Raw genomic sequence first — 14496 nt, 5'->3', positions numbered from 1 at the left:
CTGAACAGCTTGGACTGCAGGCACGCACCACCATATCTAGCTAATTAAAAAAAATTTTTGTAGAGATGAGATCTCACAAAGTTGCCAGGCTGGACTTAAACTCTGGACTCAAGCAATCCTCCCACTTCAATCCCCCAAAGCACTGGGATTACATCCATGAGCCGTCGTGCCCATTCTAGAACTTCCTTTCGAAGGGAAGTATTGATGTACAGTGTTTGAGAGCACGTCAGCCTGTCTATTAAGTTTTTGAGTGTACTTCTGATAATATTTTCTGAAAATTTTTCTAAGTCACAATTTCTAATTCACTTGACAGGTGGGTATTTGACCTATAAGTAGGTGCACATTCATGATCATTAAAGCATCAATACTTAAATATTTATATTTAAACTTGTTTTGTTTTGTTTGAGACAGAGTCTCACTCAGTCTCCCAGGCTGGAGTACAGTGGCACAGTCTTGGCTCACTGCAATCTCCACCTCCTGAGTACAAGTGATTCTCATGCCTCAGCCTCCCTAGTAGCTGGGATTACAGGCATTCATCACCTATTTTTTCTTTTTGTTTTTGTTTTTGTTTTTGTTTTTGAGACAGAGTCTTGCTCTGTCTCCCAGGCTGGAATGCAGCGGTGCAATCTCGGCTCACTGCAACCTCCACCTCCTGGATTCAAACGATTCTCCTGGCTCAACCTCCCTAGTAGCTGGGATTACAGGCACCTGCCACCATGCCCAGCTAATTTTTGTATTTTTAGTAGAGACCGGGTTTCACCATCTTGGCCAGGCTTGTCTTGAAAGCCTGACCTCGTGATCCACCCACCTCAGCCTCCCAAAGTGCTGGGATCACAGGCCTGAGCCATCACACCCAGCCTAATTTTTGTATTTTTAGTAGAGACAGGGTTTTGCCATGTTGGTCAGGCAGGTCTTGAACTCCTGTCCTCAAACAATCCAGCCACCTCGGCCTCCCAAATTGCTGGGATTACAGGCATGAGCCACTGCACCCTGCCTAAAGTGATTTGAATAATGAGAATACAACGCATGCTGTTGAATCCTCAGAACAAGTATTGAACATGGTAAAGTACCCACCCACTCCTTTATTTATTTATTTAGATTATTATTTTGAGACAGAGTCTTGCTCCATCACCCAGGCTGGAGTGCAGTGGCATGATCTCGTCAGCTCACTGCAACTTCCGCCTCCCAGGTTTAAGCAATTCTCCTGCCTCAGCCTCCTGAGAGTAGCTGGGATTATAGGCACATGCCACTATGCCAGCTAATTTTTTATATTTTTAGTAGAGACAAAGTTTCGCCATATTGACCAGGCTGGTCTTGATCTCCTGGTCTCCCAGAGTGCTGGGATTACAGACATGAGCCAGAGCGCCTGGCCTTCCCCTCCTTTTAAAATGGATTCAATCAGGTGACCTTGTAAACATCCATAACTTGCATTGATTGAGGTTGTTTTCAGGCTATTTACTGTCATTTCCCTAATTTCTTTAAGCATGCAAATTTCTATTACTCAAAATTAAAACAATTGAATTAGCAACTTAGAAGAAATTTTGTAAGCATTTGGATTGAAGGTAACTCTATTTTGTGAGAGATAATTATCTGTAAAGTGATGCTATTAGTACCTACTTCTAAGGGTTTTGTGCAAAGTAAATAAGCTAAAGATTGGAAACCTGCTACCTGTCCCCAAGATGGTAACTGCTATTATTACTTAAAACCTTGTTTGCCCCCTTTTTTTTTTTTGAGAGGGAGTCTTGCTGTGTTGCCCTGGCTGGAGTGCAGTGGTGCTATCTCAGCTCACCTCAGCCTGCGCCTCCTGGGTTTAAGCAATTCTCCTGCCTCGGCCTCCTGAGTAGCTGGGATTACAGGCACATGCCACCATGCCCGGCTAATTTTTGTATTTTTAGTAGAGATGGGGTTTCACATGTTGGTCAGGCTGGTCTCGAACTACTGACCTCGTGATCTGCCCGCCTCGGCCTCCCAAAGTGCAGGGATTACAGGCGTGAGCCACTGCGCCTGGCCAAAACCTTTCATTTTTTTTCCTTTACATTCAGCGTTTGTCTCTTCCTCGTGCCTGTATGTGCTTGTGCGTGGCTATGCTGCAGTAACAAGCAGTCCTAGAAGCTCAGTACTTAGCAGCCACAGAAACACGGGGGGAGTGTCCATCAAGTTTTTCCAGACCAGCTGTTGACTCTGCGCTTTCTGTCTTCCTTCTGCTTTCTAGATTAAAGGAGCAGTTCCTATTTGGGATTAAAGGGAAAACAGCTGTACTTGAACAGTGTGATAATCGTTTCAGCTTCTGCTCAGAGGTGGCATATGTCACTTCACTCATATTTCATTGGCCAGAACATTTTCATGAGCAAGCCGTATGAACAAGTCTGATGTCAGTGAGGATGGGCAGCATAATCCTCTTATGAGAAGCCAGGGAACAATCGGAACACGTGTGAGATCTCTCTCAGCTGGGTGACGCGCGTTGAGGAACGTATCTGTAGATGCCATGAAAGCCTTAGGACAGGACTCGGTGAGCCCCACAGCGATAACAAAGGGGAGGGACAAAGGGGAAGTGCTTACTTCCCGAGCAGATTCCCCAATCTGCCTGATCATCAGATGCACTCGGGGCACTTTTTACAAGGTCCTGGGGCCGGGCACGGTGGCTCAAGGCTGTACTCCCAGCGCTTTGGGAGGCTGAGGCAGGAGGATTGTTTGAGGCCAGGAGTTGAAGACCAGCCTGGGCAACATAGTGAGATCCCATCTCTACAAAAAGATTTTTTTTAATTAGCTGAGTTTGTTGGTGCATGCGTGTAGTCCCAGGTACTCAGAGGCTGATGTGGATCACTTGAGCCTGGGAGGTCGAGGCTGCAATGAGATCATACCACTGCATTTCAGCCTGAGCGACAGAGCGAGAACCCTGTCTCCAAAAAAACCAGCAACCCCCAGCCCCTTGATAACCATAGGTCCCAAGTCTCAGAATTTTATTTCTTGTATTTAAAATGGGATATATAACTGTCTTAGTCCATACTGTTTTGCCATAACAAAATATCACAGACTGAGTAATTTATAAAGAAAAGAAATGTATTTCTCCTAGTTCTTCAGGCTGGGAAATCCAGTATCAGAGTGCCAGCGTCTGGTGAGGGCTGTTGTGTGGCACCTTGTCATCCCATGGCGGGAGGCAGGAGGATGAGAAGGTGAGAGGAAGTGAGCAAGACCGCAAAACTCATTTGCAAAGGAAACCACTTTCTTGATAACTACCCCACTCCCAAGATGGCATTAATCCTTATTCAGAGCCCCCCTGACCCAAGTTAGGCACCACCTCCCTACACTGTTGCACTGGGGATTAGCTTTCTAGTACTTGAGCTTTGAGGGACACACTGAGACCAGCAGTACTTTTCATGGCCTTCACGTTTACCTGCCATTCAACACACACCACCCTTCCAGTACTAGGAGTTGAGAATCAGAAGGGAAAGCATTCGTTTTGCCGGGGTCATTTCTCCCGGGGCTGGTGAAGTATTCTTGGCCCACGACAGTGCGTCATCACTCCCCTGCTGGGGGAGATGATCATTACTGCCAGTTCTTTATCTTGGGACCTCATTCCCATGATGGACAGCATACAGCGCATCCTCTTTTGATGATAACATTCTTTTGTTCAGTAAGAATCCAATTCTCTTTTCTTCACTATAATCCTATCCGGGCTGTTCCTAGTTGTCCTACCTTTCCAGATTTCGTCTTGATTGGATTTCAGGCATGTCTGGAAATCTTCATTCATACGCTCACCTCAGCATTTCTTCCTTGGCGGTGATCTGCATGTTGCTGGAGTACTGTGCCGTTGCCCTCTTCTCTTGCATGCCTGCTGGCTCCTGCTGGCCTTTCAGCCATTGCTGTCTTCATAGCAGCATGGCTCTGCCGTGGCCTCCATCACATTGCATGGAAAAACGTTACTGTTTTTTTGCCTGTCCTCCCTTCTAGATCTTTACTACTTGAGGGCAGGGTCCTCTTTTTTCTTCTTTGTGTCCCCAGCACGTAACACAGAGCCTGCACATAGTATGTCTTCAGATACCACGGCTGCCTTTCTGCTTGTGTGGCTTCCCACTATCACAGGTCCATAAGATGCTGAGCTGATTGAATTGATTCAGTCACAGGAACCTACCACACTCACAGACAAACATACTGAAATTGTATATAAAATTTTCTGTGGGCCAGGTATGGCGGCTCATGTCTGTAATCCCAACACTTTAGGAGGCTGAGGTGGGCAGATCATTTGAGGTCAGGAGTTTGAGGCCAGCCTGACCAACATGATGAAACCCCATCTCTACTAAAAGTACAAAAAAATAGCTGGGGGTGGTGGTGCATGACTGTAGTCCCAGCTTCTCGGGTGGCTGGGGCTGGAGAATCGCTTGAATTCGAGAGGTGGAGGTTGCAATGAGCCGAGATAGTTAAAAAAATAAGAATAAAAAATTATATCTATGCACATTTTTATCATTCTCACGCAGGAGACCAGGACACAATCATGTAAGAGCAACCGGAACTAGAACATTGGAAGATGAAGTCCCATGTTAAACTTCTAGGACCTTATCTCTGGCATCACTCACCATCCGCCCCATCTTTTATCTCCTCTATTTCTGTTTATCCGTTAAAGATACTATAATGTTTTCTTTTCCTGGACAGGAGTAAAACTTAACTAAAATTTTCCTTGTCCGTTTTTCTCCACCTACAGTTAGTTGCAAAACCCTATTGACTGTGTGTCTGAGACTGTTCTTTCATCGTTTCTTTCCATTTCCGCTGTCATTTCTAGCATTGGCCCCGTCACCTCTTCCCAGACTAGACCAGGGTTCTTCTCGCCCTCCAGTCTCTCCCAAACAGTGTGATCTGCAGACCACATCCAACTTAACCTTCCAAGTTTGATTATTCTCTCTTTTCTTTGTTCAAAGTCTTTGGTGACTCCCCAGTACCCACACAATTTCCAACTAATTCAGCAGTGATCTCCTAGTAGCAGAGAATGATGATTCCAAACCTCAGAGGCCTGGAGCTAGATTCCAAAGCAGCTCTGAACAGAAATTCTCTAATGACACCTCTCATTTTATCTTTAAGAGTCATGCAAGTATTTAAGGTAAAAATATCCTCCCAAACAACAAGCAACAACAACACAAAGTCAAAGTCTCTAGGAACCTATGCCATTTTTACCCTGTGGCTTTTTATATTCCAGCCACACACCGTGGAACCCAGGGAACACTCACATCCTAACTGGAAAATGGGGTCTAAGCGATGACGTCCAGATGACTCTGTCTGGTATCTGAGGCTGTCTGTGGTCAGCTGCGAACCTGCTTTTCCAGATTTTGTCTCTGGCCATGCGTGTCCGGTATACTAGCCACCTAGTATAATTGTTCTAGTCACCTAGGAAATTGTGTTACGTATTAGGGAGACACTGAAGACTTTTGAACAAAGAAAACCACAATCAAACTTGGATTCATCGAACCTAGAACATACTGCATAGTTTCCAACTTTCACAGTGCTCAGGAATTTGTTAATATGGGCTTCTTGTTGTTGTTGTTGTTGTTGTTGTTTTGTTTTGTTTCTGAGACACTCTGGCTCTGTCGCCAGGCTGAAGTGCAGTGGGTGCGATCTCGGCTCACTGCGACCTCTGCCTCCCGGGTTCAAGCGATTCTTCTGCCTCAGCCTCCCCAGTAGTTGGGATTACAGGCACTCACCACCACGCCCGGCTAATTTTGGCATGTTAGTCGAGACAGGGTTTCACCATGTTGGCCAGGTGGGTCTCGAACTCCTGACCTCAGGTGATCCACCTGCCTCAGCCTCCCAACGTGCTGGGATTTCAGGCGTGAGCCACCACGCCTGGCCATATGGACATTTTTTAATGGGAGAAGATTCATGGAGCTGCTTTTTAGCCTTTTTAAACTTCTGGAGCCAGTTTTAGTAATTTACACGTTTGTAGAAAACCCCGTTCTAGATTTACGCATATATTGGTATAATTAATATTTTCCAGTTAACCTAATATTTTAGAGTTGTAGTCGTATTTGAGGGAGGAGCTATTTTGGTTTCCTTTGGGTGTTACTCAGCATCGAGCCAGTGACACAGCTGTTTGATGGAAGGCTGAGAGGAATGACATGGTGGCAGCAAAGCAGCAACACGGACCTGGCCAGCCTTTGGGGACTCCTGGGATACATCTCTTGGCCAACCGAAAGTGTTATATAGCTGGTTTCAGGTCCCTCACCATTATACCCACTTGAGCTGATTTATACTTTACAGTGTAAATTGGCATGAGGCATGCCTTTGGGATTAAATTAATTTATACCAAGTTAGAAAGCATCAGCTGTCAAAGTCAGGGGAGCCTTCTGGAGGCCAGGGTGCTTTTTTTCTTTCTGTATTCTGAGCCCACACTCCAGGCATTCTCTCTTGGATAGCAGCTGGGACAGGCCTTCAAGAGGCCTGCTTTGCATCTCCTTTGTGTCCGGGCGGTTCCGGGTCTGATACGAAGCCAGATCTTTGACAGAGATGCTACGCAGTAGTTGGTGCCTGTGCAAATTAGGAAGATTTGTAACCCTCTTAAATAAAATACAACAAACATGTTTTTTTTCTTTCTTTAAACATTTTCGCCCTCCTTAAATACACTCAAAGGAATTACGGTGACCGAGTGGCAGTAGTGCAAATCTATGATCTCGATCCTTAATCAGAAGTTGATGAAAAGACTTTCTGTCCTTACTACCCTTTTAGCAAAAGATTAATGAAAATGTATACAGGGATTAGACACACATCAAACAAGAAAAGGTACCTGTAATGTTATTTAAGAAAAAGTGTATTAAGTGGGTTGTTAGGGTTACAATAAAGGCATTTAGCAATATCCTGCATATGTCACCTGGCTGTCTCCAGTCTGGAAATTATCTTCGTGTATGAGGCAGGCAGGACTTTACGAAGTGCAGAATGGTTAACTGCTTTTCGTAAGAGGTATGGTGAAGGCCCTGTTTCTTCTGCTTCTTCCCGCTGCTGTGCGAGGTTGGGGCTAGTCCCCTTGCTCACTTCTGAGTTCTTTTCCCAGCAGCCACTGCACGGCTCGAAGGATTTGTTGTTGAGGGTGGAGAAGGTGGAAGGATGTTGAACAGACTTTTCCCTAATGAGCTGTGATGCCAGCTGCAAAGGCGGCAAATCCTGTTACTCCCTTCAGCTACTCTCTGAAGCTGCAGAGGGGCAGTGGTAACGGGGCTCCCTGCCCTATGCTGATTAGCTGTCTTTTCTGCTGTTTTTCCCCCCTTCCTCTTCTGTCCCAGAGCATCTTGGCAAAGTTCAGATTTCTGTGCTCACAGCTCAATGCTCACAGTGAAAAGGAAATACAAAAGAGGAGGAGAGAAAGTGAGAAGAAAAAAGAGAGAAAAGGTTGGGGTGGAGATTTTTAGTAGAGTCCCTTATTGCCGTAGTCTAAGACTTAAGCTCTGGGTTGAAACCTTTAAGTGGTAAAGCTTTGCAAGTAGTAACCTGGATTTCCAGATTGTTCTTGCAGATAGTTTTATTGGCACATGAACACCGCAGGCCGTGTTATTAAAAGCATTTGAATTTCTGTTGTTCAGAAACCTCTGAATTTTGAGAAGGATACTCTGCTGTTTTTCCACAAACTATCATTGCAAGGAAGATGAAATAATTGAAAGGTAAATGTTTCCATGTAGCGTTTACTGTGTGCCATTGCTTCGTTTAATCATTACAACCCTTGAAAACAGACACTTTGAATGTGATAAAAATTTTTTTGTAGTAAACACATTGTAAAGTGGTCAGTTCAGTAATATTAAGTAGATTCACATTGTTGTCAAACAGATATCCAAGACTTTTTCATCTTCCAAATGCCAGCCGCATATCTGAAACACCATGCCCGTTAAAATATTGGGAAGACATTTTAACTGATTAGCCCACATTTTAACTGTTTGGTCATTTCTTTTATTCAGCAGGATTAAAAATAGCTTTCCTGTTTCTTTCCTTCTTGGCTGTTTTGATATACCATTCTCCCTCCGTATTTCATCACAGGATGGTGAGACCAGGGCTTGTGTTTACTGTGCCTTGGTTTATCCATTTGGTACTGACTGCGGGGATTTATAGTTACTAAAGGGAAAGAGAAAAGGCTTTGCTCTCCAGGGGTTCATCACCTATTCTTGGTTCTCATCTTTACTGATTCTGCGTTTGTAAGTTCTGCTGAGCTCCAGGGGTAAGTGCAGCGATGACTTCATGACCTCACAAGTTAGCTTGGACCTGCACAGTTTTTGGTGGGTTTTCTGGGTGGCTTCTGACACATTAAACGTAATATCCTAGAGTTATATTTAAAAAGCAATTTTACATTTTGAACCCTGCTTTTAATGACTTCATGAGTTAGTTACTATATTCCAGGGATGGTGAAATGGGGAATATGGCAGGTAAGGGAGAAGAGATGGAATATTTAATAAAGGATGCAGAGTTCCTCTCCCTACCTGTGTCCTTTTCAGAGACCATTTAAGCCTCTTCAGTTCTCCTTGGAAGAGCTAGTCCAGCATCCCTGATATTCTACTTTCTATTGTGTTCTGAAGAAAAGACATTCCTGACATTATTGCTACAATGTAGAAAACTTGTCTTGCCTCCTTGGAGGATAGTATTGTAGCTAGAACCTAGGCAGCGCTGGTGAAAATGGCCGTGATAAAGGCGGAAGCCAGTAGACGATGTATGCGTGCAGAAGGCGGAGATGGAGAGAAAGGTAATTAGATTTCCTGGAAACCACATAGCGAAAGCCATCCTCTGAGGAGATGCCACATGAACCATATGGCAAACTTTATGCAGTCCTCTCCTTGGGAACACCCTCCCAGTTCTTAGCTTATCTTCTCAAATGTGGCCTTTGTTATTTATTTATTTATTTATTTACTTATTTCTGTAGAGATGGGGTCTCGCGGTGTTGCTCAGCTGGTCTTGAACTCCTGGCTCTAAGCGATCCTCCCATCTTGGCCTCCAGTGTTGCCTTTATTATTTAATTTGGTACTTCCATGCGTTAAAAAATCTTAGGAGAAACCAGTTAGTGCAGACTGTAGCACCTTCCATCACGATCCGATTGTGCTCTTAGTTTATGATGGCAGGGGAGGGAACAGAACAGGACCCATAGAAACGTGCAGGGGTGCACGGACGGCCGCCACAGTGACAGCGAGCGCTGGTGGCAGCAGCGTGGGGGAGCTTGGCTGGGAAGACTTTGCAGGTAAAGTTTCTCCCCTGAAGAACTACAGTACGTACGGTTTGGTGGAGGGACGGGATTTCCACCCGGGGACAATGATACATGTGAGGGCTTAGAGAAAAGACACAGTGGTTGGGGTGGTGGTTGTAATTGTAGAAACCATCAGGCCTTTCTAGCATGAAGAACACTGACCCGGGGGGAGCAGCTTGGTAGTGGGAAGAACGCTGGACTCGGTGACCTGGGTTTCCACTCGGCTCTGTCACTGATTTGCTGAGTGCCCTTGGAGAAGCCAATTAACCTTTCTGGAACTAGTTTCTTTATCTTGTTGTTGTTGTTTTTTCTCCCTTAAAAGAGACAGAGTCTTGCTGTGTTGGCCAGGCTGGTCTCAAACTCCTGGGCTCAGTGATCCTCCTACCTCAGCCTCCCAAGTATCTGGGACTGTAGGCATGCGACACCACACCCGGCTAGTTTCTACATCTTTAAATTGAGAGAATGGAAATATGTGATCTGTAGTTTCATTTCCAGCTCTAACTGATTCTGACTTCCTATCCAATGAGATGGCCTGGGACTTTTTGCTTTGAGGATTTCGCTTCTGTTGTAAGTCACTGGGAGGCTTGCCCAGTGCCCAGCTTAAAACATGAGCCGATCAAGTCTTCCGTCGCCTCAGCTGGCCTTTACTTCTGGCAGATCTTGAATTCCTGTTTCTCCTTTCTCTCGTTTAGTAAGTCCTTCAGAACCTTCCTCCTGCGCTGCTGCTTGGGCTGACATCTCCCCTCCCACCCTCCACCACTAGAATTCCTTGTATATACACAGCAGCTAGATTAGTCTCACTTTGCCTCTCCTCTATAGAAATAAACTGAGGTGGATCTCCATTGTCTCCCGAAGAAAGGCCAAACTCATTAGCTGGGTATTCAGGATCGCCTGTCAATCTCAGCTCACATTACTCCCCTCCACATAATCTACAGAATAGTTAAACTGAACCTGATATCCTCCTGCACCTGGTCATGCCCTGCCTCTCTGCCCATTGTCACTCGGTCACAATTCCCATCTCACGAAATCTCCCAGGCTTCCACAGCAGAAGTAATCTTTTTCTTCTCAGCTCCCATAGCGTGCTTTCTGTACCTGCTGGTACTGATTGGTTTGTGTTTTTTGTTTGTTTGAGACAGTGTCTCACTCTGTCGCCCAGGCTGGAGTAGGCCGGCATGATCTCATTTCACTGCAGTCGCCGCCTCCTGGGTTCAAGCGATTCTTGTGTCTCAGCCTCAGTAGCTGGGATCACAGGTGCATGCCACCGCACCTGGCTAATTTTTATATTTGTAGTAGAGACAGGGTTTGACCATGTTGGCCAGGCTGCTCTTGATCTCTTGACCTCAAGTGAGCCACCATGCCTGGCCAGAGCCATATTATTTCTATATGAGAAGCAAACCACCCTGTTTTGTGTCTGCTACCATGTAATTGCATTAAGATCAGAACTTGCATCTTACGTACATCTCGTACTTTTCAGAACCATTAATAAGATTGTCAAAAGTTTGGTTTTTCTGGGGATTACTGATCTAGTTATGAGCAAGTCAAACTATAGGGAGCAGACTCTTGGGAAATGATTTGCATGCAGAAGATTGCATCCTGGTTGAAAGAATGTGGGCAAACTTTTCTAATATGAGACCTGATGACCTAGAAAATACTCTGTCATCTAAGAAAGTACCTGCTTATTTTGGGGTTGTTGAGAAGGGAAATAGGATCTCCTAAAGTTCCCCACCGCCACTTTTTGTCCAGTGGCCCCTTTCCAAACAATTCCTTGTTGGAATACCGTGTCGAGGCAAGCTGAACCCCAAGGAAAGCAAAGACATTCACACAGACGTTACCTCATTCTGTTTAGATGATGTAAGATTAGCCTTGGTTCTCGCAATCACCTTTCATCAGCCATATAGGTGTGGCGTCCCAAAATAAAAATTGTCGTTATCACTTACTAACACATGCCGTTCAAAATATAGTGGTTCTTTAAAGCTGTTGCAGATGGTTTATCTCTTGAGAAGATTAAGTGAATGACAAATACTTGATAAACAATTACATGAGCGCTCCTTTCCTCTCTTTTGCGATTAAAATAGAAAGCAGTATAGCACGTTTGTATTTATACTCGATTATAATCAGAGAGTTAAGCTCTTTAATTATGCAGCTAGAATTGATTTATCAAAAAGAGTTACGTGTGTTTCTTTTCATGTGCAGGTAAGAGGAATAGGGCTGGGGAGGGAGCAGTGGGAGAAATAAAACCCCAGGAAAACGAAAACGTGGAATCTGGTTGCTCTTCTCGCAGTAGCCAGAAGGAAGGGCAGAGCTGATCTCTGGCAAGTCCTTCCGCTACTGGGACCCTTCAGTTCTTGGGGCTTGTGCTGGCGGTAGGAGGGGCGGTGTGTTTTAAGAAATCTCTGTCTGTTTGATTTCTCAACTTCCCTCTCTCCCTCCCTCAGGAGTTAGAAGCTGCTCTTCACAGAGATGATGTGGAGTTTATCAGTGACCTGATTGCCTGCCTGCTTCAGGGCTGCTATCAACGAAGAGATATCACGTGAGTAATTCTGATCTTTCTAAGCATTTCTTTTTTTTTTTTTTGAGACGGAGTCTTGCTCAGTCGCCCAGGCTGGAGTGCAGTGGCCGGATCTCAGCTCACTGCAAGCTCCGCCTCCCGGGATCACGCCATTCTCCTGCCTCAGCCTCCCGAGTAGCTGGGACTACAGGCGCCCGCCACCGCGCCCGGCTAATTTTTTGTATTTTTTAGTAGAGACGGGGTTTCACCGTGTTAGCCAGGATGGTCTCGATCTCCTGACCTCGTGATCCGCCCGTCTCGGCCTCCCAAAGTGCTGGGATTACAGGCGTGAGCCACTGCGCCTGGCTCTTTCTAAGCATTTCTTGCGCGGAGAACTAATTAACCAGCCGTAGTGATGTTTCCTGTGTCCTGTGACAAACCGGAACCGATCCTTAGCCATCAGGGGACAGTGTAGATGGAGGACCTACATGTGAGTTCCCAGGCTGTATTTGGCTCATTCCGCAGTTGAGCTTTTTTATTCCATCATAATCTTTGAGTTTATTTCATTCTCACAAATCCGTATGGCTTACTCTTGGATACCCCAGCTAACATATTTTAGTGTAGAATTTCTTTTTTTTTTTTTTTGAAGTCTTCCAACAGTTTATTAGAAAGAATGTAGACTTTTTTAAAAAATCCCCACTATCATGAACATAAATTGAGGTTTTCAGCCCTGGTATCAACTGAATCAAAAAAAGAAATAAAAAATCCAATAGCGTATGAAACATTTTTCACTCATTTGCCATACTCGACAGTGCAAATACAAATCTGGTCTAAATGTACAGACTCTCAACCAGCAATGTACAGCTTTCTTCGTCCTCTATGCTGAGATGTAAGAGCTTGAGGGTCAAACAATACCAAATGTATAGGCTTCAAAAACCATCTAAGTTAGGGCATTCTCTGGTTATAGCTAAGATACACCTGGAACACTGACAAATGAACACTTAAACATAGAATAACGTGATGTAAATTTTTTGAAAAATAAATGTTAGTGGAACAATCCTGAAGGATAACACGAATAGCAGGTTACCAGTAAGGTGTCAGCCAATTTGTTCCAGCCACTTTTGAATCCATGTTCTGTGATCTAAAATTTAGTTCTCTTTCCCTAAGCTGGGAGCTTCCTATAATGTCAGTATCTGTGTTATGAAGAAAAGGAGACTTAGGTGAGATGTTTTTATTTATCACAACAGCTACATCAATTGCCTAGGACCTCAACAGCTTCATGAAAGTGGGAAATGTTCATGCATAAGGTTATTGCCTTAGCTGACTTAAAATTGCCCCATACAATGGTACATATCAACCCTTAGTGAAGCCTTTTAAAAAACAAACAGGTTGAAAAATGAGTTAAAGTAGGCAAATACAGCGTCTGCCTTTAGAGCTGTCAACTCAGGAATTCTCTCAATTATGAAATCTTGCAGAGAAGTTATTTTTCTTTCTCAAAATCCAGGTGATGACAATATTCCTTACTCCAGATCTGGCATTTTTGCATCATCACTGTCTTGTGAATCATCATCTGCTCCATCTACTTCTGGTAAATCTACATTCTCATCACCACCCATGTTGTTCATCATCTCAGAGAAACGATCAAAATTAGACCTGTCTTCATCTGAAGCATCTTCCCAGTCTTTCCAGTTATTGAAGTCGACTAGTGTAGAATTCCTTCTTCTTATATTTGCCTTTTTCTGATTTTGTTTGCAGTATTGGTAAAGTATTGCCTGAGAAATCAAAACTAGTTTTTATTACGTTTCTGCCATTGAGTAGCTTCTGTTGGTTCCATAGCCAGCAGCAGTGATGTAATTAACTTGCAGCCGAAGCACCCTTACCCCTTAACCCCTTACCCCTTAACGGCAAGGTGTAAACAGCTCTCCAGTGCCTTTGAGATGTGTAGAGACCTTGAGCAAAATGTGATGTATGGAAACAAAGGAGAGTCCTGGTAGGACCTCTTGTTTTGATCTTTACTTAATACACATTTCTTTGCTACGTGTCTATATAGGACAGAACTACAGGGCAAGCTCACAAAAAGATGAGACGCAGTGGGTTTCCCAGGCTCTTGCCCTCTGGTGCCATGTAGGGGGTTTGAGTTGTTATGGTTTATGGTATGAAATTTTTTTTTTTTTTTTTTTTTTTTTTTTTTTTTTTTGGAGATGTTGTCTCGCACTGTCTTCCAGGCTGGAGTGCGGTGGCGCAATCTTGGCTCACTGCAATCTCCACCTCCCAGGTTCACGCCATTCGCCTGCCTCAGCCTCCCGAGTAGCTGGGACTACAGGTGCCCGCCACCGCGCCCGGCTGATTTTTTGTATTTTTAGTAGAGACAGGGTTTCACCGTGTTAGCCAGGATGGTCTCGATCTCCTGACCTCACGATCCACCCGCCTCAGCCTCCCAAAGTGCTGGGATTACAGGCGTGAGCCACTGTGCCCGGCCAGTATCCAATATTTCTGTTCTAATGCATTCAGTCTGTTAGGGCTGGGAAATGATGCTTGTTGTTAATGAGCAGTAAAGTTGTATACAGGGGAAGAAAGAGATGTCAGTGCTGTTCTTCTCAGGGTGGGAGTCTGCGTTCCTAGGGGAGACTCACTGCTTCTGCACTCAGTATAATGACTTTTCCCCCTAGGATCCCTAGGTTGTATTTATAAATACAAATACACATAAAGTATACCTTAGAATATTGTCTTCCGTTCTCTATTTAGGATGCAGACTTGGGAGTTTGTATTTTTTAAGCACTGTTAGAGTCATACCTTGTGTTTAATTCCA

At 44.5% G+C, this 14496-nt stretch overlaps 1 protein-coding gene across 3 annotated transcripts in view; it reads left to right on the top strand.

Annotated features, from left to right (window-relative positions):
• LOC126929592 (chromatin remodeling regulator CECR2) overlaps positions 1–14496 on the top strand; it is a 196124-nt gene that overhangs the window by 103342 nt on the left and 78286 nt on the right. For all 3 annotated transcript variants that reach the window (XM_050746031.1, XM_050746032.1, XM_050746030.1), the window contains exon 2: positions 11635–11729. In XM_050746031.1, the coding sequence (XP_050601988.1) occupies positions 11635–11729 (95 nt within the window). The remainder of the gene's footprint in view (positions 1–11634; positions 11730–14496) is intronic.

This window comes from Macaca thibetana, chromosome 10 (genome assembly GCF_024542745.1).
Source record: "Macaca thibetana thibetana isolate TM-01 chromosome 10, ASM2454274v1, whole genome shotgun sequence".
Lineage (NCBI taxonomy): Eukaryota > Metazoa > Chordata > Mammalia > Primates > Cercopithecidae > Macaca > Macaca thibetana.
Note: the sequence above shows the minus strand (reverse complement) of the source record. Positions and strands in the feature narration are given on the sequence as shown.